At 43.2% G+C, this 11,785-nt stretch overlaps 1 protein-coding gene across 4 annotated transcripts in view; it reads left to right on the top strand.

The window, feature by feature from the left end:
* The first annotated feature begins 534 nt into the window (after nucleotides 1-534).
* The window catches only part of UBE3D (ubiquitin protein ligase E3D), a 329,217-nt gene continuing 317,966 nt past the window's right edge, over nucleotides 535-11,785 (top strand). For all 4 annotated transcript variants that reach the window (XM_060419386.1, XM_042253172.2, XM_004011125.5 and 1 more), the window contains exon 1: nucleotides 535-692. In XM_060419386.1, coding sequence (XP_060275369.1) covers nucleotides 616-692 — 77 coding nt within the window. In that variant the 5' untranslated portion in view covers nucleotides 535-615. The remainder of the gene's footprint in view (nucleotides 693-11,785) is intronic.

Here is an 11,785-nt window from a genome sequence, read left to right as displayed (position 1 = left end):
CCATTCTGGGGCCTTTCGGTCTAAATTGAGAAGCTGCAGCTAAGTCAGTCCTGGACATTTGTTGCCTCAAGACAGAGGAGAACTATCAAACACAGACCAGGACTTAGAAAAACAAAACCAAAAACCAAAGAGACTTTAGTTCATTAAAACAAAACCAAAATCAAGATAAAGTGCGCTCAGGGTGGGGAATTGGGCTCTAGACTCTGCTGCGGATAAACGCTTGCCTATACAGACCCCTCTCGTCCAGTCTCATCTCTCCCCAAGCTATCCAAAGCAGTGTTCTGGGGCCCGACGTTGAAGGTTATTTCCAGGGAGCCTGGTGCATCAGGTCGCGCCCTTTAGAAGCGGAGTGGGAGAACAGTCTGGCTTCCCCTTGCCCACCTTTCTCTGAGCTCTGACCCTAAGGCCGGCTTTGAAAGCGCTCACGCTCGCTGATGGAATCCTCGCGGCGGCGCGCTCTCCGCCCGGCAGGTGGCGCTGTGGGCGGGCGGGCACCCGAGCTCCGGCTCCTTGAGGCCCGCCGCCGCCGCGGCCGCGGTTCCTGCTCGAGCCGCACGTGCAGCCGCTTTCCGGCCCCGGTGGCCGGGTCTCCAGAGCTCCCGGCTGAGCGCCCGCATGGCGACGGTTGCAGCGGAGGCGCGCGTGTTCCTGGAGGTGCGGAGACGGCTGCAGAGCGCGCTGCTGATCCTGGGGTAAGGCGGGCGGTGGAGTCTGGCCTCCCAGGCGCAGCCGAGCTCGCTTTTCCGCCGCCCCGGCCGGCTCCGCCTCCCTCGGAAGGATAGGGTTTTGAATTTTCTTTTCTCCAGTTGCTTAGAGCGAGCCTCTGGGTTCCTCAAAGTGGAGTAGCCTCTCCACACATGCACACCGCGCGCCCCCGGTTCCCCACCCCGCCTCACCGTCTTCCCGGCTAGCAATCTCGGCATCACCCGAGGGCTTTCTAGAAATGCGTGGTCTCAACCCCATAGGAGACCTGCTGAATAGGAACTTCAAGATTCCCGGGATTCAGATGCACACTAAAGTTTGAGGATCCCTAATGTGCAACACTTTTGACAGTGCCCCATGCTTCCAACAAAACAGTGCAAAAAATACGTTGCCCCTTTGGGATCCTGGTTGTCTGTTCTAATATGAGAATTTCCTGTTTTGTAAATATACTCTTTTTGTTGTTGTTTTGGTTTCTGCACAAGCTGTTCTGTATGCAGAGGAACGCACGCACCCGTTCAATAAATGTACGTTCAGTGAACAGCTAGCAAAGGTTGCAGGCTTCTTATTGGAGCTCTTGGTTTCTTTCATATCTGTAGTTCCAAGGAGAAATCTGCAAAGGTTTAACTTGCTGTTCAATACACAGACAAAAAACTTTCAGGAAAAGTGTTCTCCTTTTTATGGTACCTCGGCTGTTCCCTTGTGACCACTGTTTCAAGTAGAGGGAGTTAGGTGTTAAAATCCTGAGAAGTTGATTACACAGAACCACTCTGAAGGTAGGCTTCACTCTGATGTTTAGCCTTCACTTTCCCTGAAACCAGCCAGATACCCGGTGTGGTGGTTTTGGATTTGGCATGAGAACTGGTTTCAATCCTAGCTTTACTTCACCAGAGTAGAATCCTTTAATTTGATTTTTTTCAGTTGTAAAATAGGGATTCTTTCTTTCTCTTTTTCTGCTGTGTCCTGCCTTTCCCTTTCTCAAATAAGTGCTTCATGTCCAATTCAAATTCACCTTGTAAAGTTATTCTGAGCCCAAAACCTTAGGCAAAAGGAAACAAGACAACATCCTTACTTCCCCTCATCAAAGGGACCCTTCCTGGTTCCCCTGGATGACTCTTCCTTCTTTAAGCTAGTTAAGAAACCTAACGTTGCTGGACTCCTGCATCGTCGCTAGTGTTCTCTGGCTGTTGAGATTTATCAGCAGACGATTGCCCCAACCCAAAAAGTAACTACTATTCTAATTTCATTCAGCAAAGATCAGTTTGCCATTTCTTGACTCATGCATAAATGGATTCATATAGTATGTACTTGTTTGTTTCTGCTTTCTCCTACTGTGTTTCTGAGATTCATACTCTGTTAATATGTTATCACATGGATCAATAGTCCGTTCATTTTTTTTCCCCTGCCAAGTGGTTTTCCACTATATGAATATATGACAGTTCATTATTCATTCTTCTTTTGCTGGATATTTTGTGTGATTCTCAAGCCAGCTTATTATGAATAAAACTTGTACATTGTATTTGTGCTGGGTCATAGGGTATGTGCTCAGCTGTGCCTGACTCTTTGCAGCCCCATTGACTGTAGCCCACCAGCCCCCTCTGCCCTGGAGTTTTCCAGGCAGAAATACTGGAGCGGGTTGCCACTTCCTACTCCAGGAGATCTTCCTGACCCAGGGGTCAAATCCATACCTCTTGTGTCTGCTGCACTGGCAGGCAGACTCTTTGTAACTGGTGCCATCTAGATGACTTGACTTAATGGGAAACTGCTGAAGGAAGTGTTCTCCAAAGCTGTTTATACCAGGTCATACTCTAGCCAGGAAAAAAAGAAGAATTCCAACAAATTGACTTTCTTGTCTGCATTTAGTGTTGTCAGTTTTGGATTTTAGCTCTTCTAGTGGATTAAAGTAGTATCTCGTCATTTCAATTTGTATTTCCTTGATTAATAATGTTGGGCACCTCTTCATTTGCCTTTTGGTCATTCATATATGTTCCTTTCTCAAGTGTCTTCTAATATCAGGTTGTCTTACTGTTGAATTTTAAAGAGTTTTTTGTATAGTCTGGAAATAAGATCTTTTTTGTTTGTGCCTGTGAGTATGAGAATATTCTCTCCCTATCTGTAGCTTACCTTTTAATTTTAATAGTGCCTTTTGATGAACAGAAAGTCTTAAGTATAGTGAAGTGTACTGCACCTTTTTTTCTTTAACAATTGGTGTTTTTTGTGTCTTAAGAAATCTTTGCCTGCCTCCAAGTCGTAAGACTTTTTCCTATGTCTATTTTCTAGGAATTGCATTGTTTCACCGTTTACATTTAGGTCTGTGATCATGTCAAATTACCTTTTGCATTTGGCATCAGGTAGGTGTCAAAGTTTTGTGTTTTTTTTTTTCAAGAATATCTCCATTTGTCCCATCACTGTTAATTAAATGGCTCTCATTTCTTTCATTGAAATAACTTAGTATATTTATCAGAAATCAGCTGATTACACTGTTTCCATGTTATGTCTTTTTTACCCTTTTACTCTCAACCTGTGTCTTTATGTGCAAAATTTTAAAAGCTTGTACTAAGTGGGGTTTAAAAAAAAAATCCATTCTGACAATCTCTTTATTTTAATTGGAATTTTTAGTCTATTTACAGTTAGTGTAAATGATATGATTTTTATTATTTTCCTAAGCCTAAAAGAAATACCTAGCATCTCATCATTAAGTGTGATAATTTTGACTTTTTGGAAAAGGTCTGTTTGGTACATTGCATAGTCCCTTTCTATTCCTAGTTTACTAAAGGTTTTTATCATGAATAGATACTGTGTTTTCTGTAATGATTTCTGCACGTATTGTGATGGTCCTATTTTTTCCCTTTATTCTTTACATTTGTGAATTGCATTAGGAAAATCTATTTATGTTAAACCATCTTATCATTCCTGGGATAGACCTTGGCCATTCATTCATTAAATCCACAGATGTTTACACAGTTCCTGTTCTAGGGCCCAAACTAAGATTCTAGGTGCTAGGTATACAGCTAGATGAAAATAACAGCAAAGATGAAAGTATTTGCTCTCCATGAGCTTATAGTCTAATGGCGGCAAGAGGTGGGCCGAAAACACACAAATATAAACACACAAGGCTTTAGGAAAAGTAAAACAGAAAAAGGGATAGGAAAAAAACTTCCAACCCTTTATTCCAAATGAAAATCTAACATTGGAGCAATAAACTGAAAGGGGTGATGTTTGGAAGTGTGTGATACCCAGTGAAAGACTGTCATCCTCCGAGAGAACAGAAATAGGAAGGGGTGCATGGTTCAGAGAGATGTGGGTGGGCCGCTGGAGCATGCAGGAAAGGCTGTTACAGGGATGTGCTCTCCAGGAAATGGAAATGACCACCAGGAAGTGACCTACTCCAGGAAAACCAATGACCTTCCTCCAGGAAAACCAACCAACCAAACAAAAATCCTTTCTGATCTGCAGTGTTTATTGATTCCTGAGGTGTAAATACTTTCACTGTAGATGATGTCAAACTACCAAAGTGAGGTCAGTTGGTTTGCATAATACCTGGAATTTTAACAACTGGCTCTAGTATATCACTGGGTCTTAGAGACCATTGAAAGGACCCTAGCTTGGACTCAGTGAGAGGTGAAGTCATTAGATAGTTTCAAGCAGTTTCTGAAAAAATACAAGAGAATAGTGACAGAAGCCTCACAGGTAGAAAGTGTGGGCAATTAGGGTCTCAAGGACTTTGTTTTGAAACAGTCGTGAACTTGAGGGTAAGATGCTGTCACTCTTGAATATTTTTTTTTACTCTGAATTTTCCTACAAACGAGAACATTCTCCTATACAACCAGCATGCAACTCTCAAAACTGGGAAATGTGTTACTGCTGTCTTATAGTCTGACTTTATTTAGGTGTTTCCAGTTGTCTGCTTAATATCTGTAATAGCAAAGGAATCCAGTTCAGAGTGACGCCCTGCATCCTCATGTTTTCTTCACCTCTTTCAATCTAGAAGAGGTCCTCGGTTTTCCTTGACTTTAATGATATAACTTTGAAGATTCCTGCCCAATTATTTTGTAGAATATCCCTCCCTTTGGTTTTGTCTTATGTTTCCTCAAGATTCAGTTCAGTTCAGTTCAGTCGCTCAGTCGTGTCCAACTCTTTGCAACCCCATGAATTGCAACATGCCAGGCCTCCCTGTCCATCACCAACTCCCGGAGTTCACTCAGATTCACGTCCATCGAGTCAGTGATGCCATCCAGCCATCTTATCCTCTGTCGTCCCCTTCTCCTCCTGCCCCCAATCCCTCCCAGCATCAAAGTCTTTTCCAGTGAGTCAACTCTTCGCATGAGAGATTCAGGTTATACATCTTTTGCAGGAATATCACAAAATCAATGCTATATTCTCATTGCATCCTGTTAGGGGGCGCATGATTTTGATTTGTTCAGTTACAGTTCATGTTAACTTTGAAAACTTAAATAAGGTGGTATCTGCCAGGCTTCTTCACCATAAATGACCATTTTTCTTTTCATTATCAATAAGTGTTAATTGGAGAGCTTCTTTGAGAGTATGGAAATGCTCTATTCCTCCTCATACTTTTATTTTATTCCCTGATTTATTTATTACTATTTTTAGTTGAGGTACAGTCACTCATTTATTTATACCCACATCACTATGTACCCATAGTTGTGTTTCATTCAGTGGGTTACTTTTTTTTTCTCAGATTACAACCAGATATGGCCAGGGAAGTCCCTTCAAGATGATATCTATTTCTTTGCTTGCATTTTTTTTTTTTTTATATTCTTTGATTTCCTCTTTACTTAGTTGCACAGTAAGATATTCCAGACTCAGGCTCATCTCATTCTTTTCTCATCCCAACCCTGGATGTAGTTATTTTTTCCAAGAAACTGTTTTGTTTCATTTTTTTTTTTCATGTGTTTTTAAGTAGAAAATGACCTTTAGAAACCAAGGTCTGTGTCTAGCGTGTGCTCATTATTATTGGGGTGTCACTTCTCCCAGACCCTCTACTAGACAGAACTAGGCTGTGTATGGCATTGTATTATGCTTATGTATTCATGTGTAGGCGTATTTGTAAATATATCAGGTCCATGAATCAAGGCAAATGGGAAGTGGTCAAACAGGAGATGGCAAGAGTGAACGTCAACATTCTAGGAATCAGCGAACTAAAATGGACTGGAATGGGTGAATTTAACTCAGATGACCGTTATATCTACTACTGCGGGCAGGAATCCCTCAGAAGAAATGGAGTAGCCATCATGGTCAACAAAAGAGTCCAAAATGCAGTACTTGGATGCAATCTCAAAACTGTTTGTTTCCAAGGCAAACCATTCAATATCACAGTAATCCAAGTCTATGCCCCAACCAGTAACGCTGAAGAAGCTGAAGTTGAACGGTTCTATGAAGACCTACAAGACCTTCTAGAACTAACACCCAAAAAAGATGTCCTTTTGGGGACTGGAATGCAAAAATAGGAAGTCAAGAAACACCTGGAGTAACACGCAAATTTGGCCTTGGAATATAGAATGAAGCAGGGCAAAGACTAATAGAGTTTTGCCAAGAAAATGCACTGGTCATAGCAAACACCCTCTCCCAACAACACAAGAGAAGACTCTGCACATGGACATCACCAGATGGTCAACACTGAAATCAGATTGATTATATTCTTTGCAGCCAAAGATGGAGAAGCTCTATACAGTCAACAAAAACAAGGAGCTGACTGTGGCTCAGATCATGAACTCCTTATTGTCAAATTCAGATTTAAATTGAAGAAAGTAGGGAAAACCACTAGACCATTCAGGGATGACCTAACTCAAATCCCTTATGATTATGCAGTGGAAGTGAGAAATAGATTTAAGGAACTAGATTTGATAGATAGAGTGCCTGATGAACTATGGACGGAGGTTAGTGACATTGTACAGGAGACAGGGATCAAGACCATCCCCATGGAAAAGAAATGCAAAAAAGCAAAATGGCTGTCCAAATAGCTGTGAAAACAAGAGAAGCGAAAAGCAAAGCAGAAAAGGAAAGATATAAGCATCTGAATGCAGAGTTCCAAAGAATAGCAAGAAGAGATAAGAAAGCCTTCCTCAGCGATCAATGCAAAGAAATAGAGGAAAACAACAGAATGGGAAAGACTAGAGATTTCTTCAAGAACATTAGAGACACCAAGGGAACATTTCATGCAAAGATGGGCTCGATAAAGGACAGAAATGGTATGGACCTAACAGAAGCAGAAGATATTAAGAAGAGGTGGCAAGAATACACAGAAGAACTGTACAAAAAAGAGCTTCATGACCAAGATAATCACGATGGTGTGATCACTGACCTAGAGCCAGACATCCTGGAATGTGAAGTCAAATGGGCCTTAGAAAGCATCACTACGAACAAAGCTAGTGGAGGTGATGGAATTCCAGTGGAGCTCTTTCAAATCCTGAAAGATGATGCTGTGAAAGTGCTGCACTCAATATGCCAACAAATGTGGAAAACTCAGCAGTGGCCACAGGGTGCGAAAAGGTCAGTTTTCATTCCAATCCCAAAGAAAGGCAATGCCAAAGAATGCTCAAACTACCGCACAATTGCACTCATCTCACATGCTAGTAAAGTAATGCTCAAAATTCTCCAAGCCAGGCTTCAGCAACACATGAACCATGAACTCCCAGATGTTCAAGTTGGATTTAGAAAAGGCAGAGGAACCAGAGATCCAATTGCCAACATCTGGTGGATCATGGAAAAAGCAAAAGAGTTCCAGAAAAACATCTATTTCTGCTTTATTGACTATGCCAAAGCCTTTGACTGTGTGGATCACAATAAACTGTGGAAAATTCTGAAAGAGATGGATATACCAGACCACCTGACCTGCCTCTTGAGAAACCTATATGCGGGTCAGGAAGCAACAGTTAGAACTGGACATGGAACAACAGACTGGTTCCAAATAGGAAAAGGAGTATATCAAGGCTGTATATTGTCACCCTGCTTATTTAACTTCTATGCAGAGTACATCATGAGAAACGCTGGGCTGGAAGAAGCACAAGCTGGAATCAAGATTGCTGGAAGAAATATCAATAACCTCAGATATGCAGATGACACCACCCTTATGGCAGAAAGTGAAGAGGAGCTAAAAAGCCTCTTGATGAAAGTGAAAGAGGAGAGTGAGAAAGTTGGCTTAAAGCTCAACATTCAGAAAATGAAGATCATGGCATCTGGTCCCATCACTTCATGGGAAATAAATGGGGAAACAGTGGAAATACTGTCAGACTTTATTTTGGGGGGCTCCAAAATCACTGTAGATGGTGACTGTAGCCATGAAATTAAAAGATGCTTACTCCTTGGAAGAAAAATTATGACGAACCTAGATAGCATATTGAAAAGCAGAGACATTACTTTGCCAACAAAGGTCCGTCTAGTCAAGGCTATGGTTTTGCCAGTGGTCGTGTATGGATGTGAGAGTTGGACTGTGAAGAAAGCTGAGAGCCGAAGAATTGATGCTTTTGAACTGTGGTGTTGGAGAAGACTCTTGAGAGTCCCTTGGACTGCAAGGAGATCCGCCCTGGGATTTCTTTGGAAGGACTGATGCTAAAGCTGAAGCTCCAGTACTTTGGCTACCTCATGCAAAGAGTTGACTCATTGGAAAAGACTCTGATGCTGGGAGGGATTGGGGGCAGGAGGAGAAGGGGATGACAGAGGATGAGATGGCTGGATGGCATCATGGACTCGATGGACGTGAGTCTGAGTGAACTCTGAGAGTTGGTGATGGACAGGGAGGCCTGGCATGCTGTGATTCATGGGGTCGTGAAGAGTCGGACACGACTGTGCGACTGAACTGAATTCAAATATAACACACCTATATTTATTAACTTTATTTATTACTTTGATGCAAATGTAATTATGGTTTTGGATTATGAATTTTATATCAAGTTGCTCAGTAGTGTCTGACTCTGTGACCCCACGTACTATGCAGTCCATGGAATTCTCCAGGCCAGAATACTGGAGTGGGTAGCCTTTCCCTTCTCCAGGGGATCTTCTCAACCAAGGGATCAAAGCCAGGTCTCCTGCATTGCAGGTGGACTCTTTACCACCGGAGCCACCAGGGAAGTCCTAAGAATACTGGGGTGGGTAGCCTATCCCTTCTTCAGTGGATTTTCCCAACCCAGGAATCAAGCCAGGGTCTCCTGCATTGCAAGTGAAATCTTACCAGCTGAGATACCAGGGAAGCCCTAGGAACCATTACAATCAATACATTTTTGCCAATGAGAAATAAGTTTGTTTATATCTATAGCATAACAGTCTGTGCTTAGGGATTGGACAAACTCTTGGAAAGCATTTTCTGCCTCCTGCTGGTTGTGGAAGCATTTTCCCTGCAAAAAGCTTGTTGGCAAGAGTTTGCGGGAATATGGCAGATGAGGCAAACCTTCGAAGACCAGTGTGTTAAACTTTTGAAGCATTGATTGTGTGATGGGCAGTCAGGCCTGTTGTGGAGAAGAATGGTGCCCTTTCTGCTGACTGCTCCCTTTTGCAGGCATCACATCAGTTTGCTAAGCATAGTTCTCAGATGTAATGGTTTCACCAGGATTCAGAAAGCTGTAGTGGTTCAAATGGGCAGCAGACCACCAAACAGTGGTGACCACTACCTTTTTTTTAGTGCAAGTTTGGCTTTGGGAAGTGCTTTGTAGCTTCTTCTCTGTCCAGCCATTGAGCTGGTCATCACCAGTTGTCACATAAAGTCCATTTTTTGTTGCATGTCACAGTCCAATGAAGAGATGGTTTGTTGCTGCGTAGAATAAGAGAAGACGGCACTTCAAAACAATGATTTCTTTGATGTTCAGTCAGCTCGTGAGACACTCACTTACCGAGCTTTTTCACCTTTCCACTTTGCTTCAAATGCTGAACGACTGTAGAATGGTTGATGTCGAGTTGTTCAGCATCTTCTCCTGAGGTTGTAAGAGGATCAGTTTGGATGACGCTCTCAGTTGGTTGTTGTAAACTTCTGATGCCCAGCCACTGCGCTGCTCGTCTTCAAGGCTCGTCTCCTTTGCAAAACTTCTTGAACCACTAGTACACTGCACGATCATGAGCCGTTCCTGGGCCAAATGTGTTGTTGGTGTTGCAACTTGTTTCCACTGCTTTACAACCCATTTTGAATTCAAATAAGAAAATCGCTGGAATTTGCTTTTTCTGTAGCATCATTTCCATAGTATAAAATAAATATAAAATAAATAGCAAGTAATAAATCGTTGACAAAACATTGGGAAGGTACATTAAAATGATATATAACATAATCACATTTATTTAGAATATAATCCAATATCAAATAGCAAATTTAGCATTGCAAAAGTGCAGGTACTTTTGTGCTAACCTAAATGGCATCCCACTCCAGTACTCTTGCCTGGAAAATCCCATGGATGGAGGGGCTTGGTGGGCTACAGTCCATGGAGTCCTGAAGAGTCGGACACGACTGAGCGACTTCACTTTCACTTTTCACTTTCATGCATTGGAGAAGGGAATGGCAACCCACTCCAGTGTTCTTGCCTGGAGAATCCAAAGGACGAGGGAGCCTGGTGGGCTGCCGTCTATGAGGTCGCACAGTCGGACACGACTGAAGTGACTTAGCAATATATGCGCTGGAAATCATGATTTCACCCACGTATTTCAGATTCTAGTCTACTACCACAGGATGCATTGTGGTTTTCTCCCCTGCCCTCTTTGTAACTGTTCTCCCACCGTGCGAATCCTGGCTTCCACTGTCCTCAGGCCATGTATTAAGTGTGCTCGGTAAGTTTCACTCTGCACAGTGAGTTTCCACTGGCAGTCTTTCCTACTTCCCTTCCCTCCACTCTTTGTTGACACCCACCTCATCTGCTTGGCTCTGTTACGGACTGAATGTTGCGCTTCCCTGAGAATTCATATGCTGAAGCCCTAAATCCCAGTGCCAGGGTATTAGGAGATGGGGCCTGTGGGAGATAATTAGTTTTCAATGAGATCATGAGGGTGGAGCCACTATGAGGGGATTCCTATCCTTAGAGGAAGACACACCAGAGCTTCCTATCCCTGCCGGATGAGGAGACAGAAGGCCAAGACGGAGGCCCTCTCCCAGAGCGGAGCCTGTCAGCTTCTTGATCTTGAACTTCCCAGACTCTGGAACTGTAAGAGATCAATGTTGTTTAAGCCGTCCATTCTGTGGTGTGTTGTTATGGCCACCTGAACGGACCAAGACGGGCCCAGAAACTCCATGGTGAGACGGGGCATCCTCGCTGGGCGGCCCCCCTGGCCGCCGCTCTCCTCCCCCTGTGGGGTTTCTTATGTCTACCCCAGGCCGCGGTGGTGCTCCCGCCCTTGGGAAGGTGCCTACCTTTCTCTGCCCTGTGTAACTGAGTTTTTCAGGAAGGGGAAGGCGGGGAAAGAGTGGTAAGCCAGGGATGGGGGTGCCGGAGACCTGGGAACCTGGTGGTTTCCTTTGAGACACTTCCAAGCGCCAACTGCATGGTTCAGCTTGAAAGTCACTGAAGTAGCCAGCTGGACAAATTGTGCCTGTAGAGCCATGGTTGGCAAACATAGCCCATGAGCCAGATCGAATCTGGCCTGTTTTGGAACAGCCTGTGAGCTAAGAATGGATTTTATATTTTTTAAAGGGTTGTTAAGAAAAAAAAAGTAGACTGTGCCTTGGAGACCATATATGATCTATAAAACCTGAATATTCACCATCTGGCCTTTAATATAGAAAGTTTTCTGACATCTGCTTTAGAGGATTATTTCTTCAACATCATTTCTGAAGACTAGACTTTTGACTAAGTTTGATATTGTCTTCCCTGGAAAAGACTCAAGTTTTTTTTTGTTGTTGTTTCTTAAATAATTTCTGTTTTATTTTTAAAATTCTCGACCTCACTGAGCACTGTGCGGGATCTGACTAGGGAACAGACCCAGCAAAAGCTCAGAGTCCTAACCACTGGACCGCCAGGGAATTCCCAAGACTGGTTCTTGATTCTGTATTGCCAATTAAGAGCAGGTCCACATGCTTCAAAAAGGAACTAGCCATAAAAAAATCTTACACTTTCCTAAGGCAAAATAGGAAGCCTGGCCAAGATTCACACCTGAA

The sequence above is a fragment of the Ovis aries genome, chromosome 8, assembly GCF_016772045.2.
Source record: "Ovis aries strain OAR_USU_Benz2616 breed Rambouillet chromosome 8, ARS-UI_Ramb_v3.0, whole genome shotgun sequence".
In the NCBI taxonomy this organism is placed as follows: Eukaryota; Metazoa; Chordata; class Mammalia; order Artiodactyla; family Bovidae; genus Ovis; species Ovis aries.
This window is presented reverse-complemented; position numbering and strand designations above follow the sequence as displayed.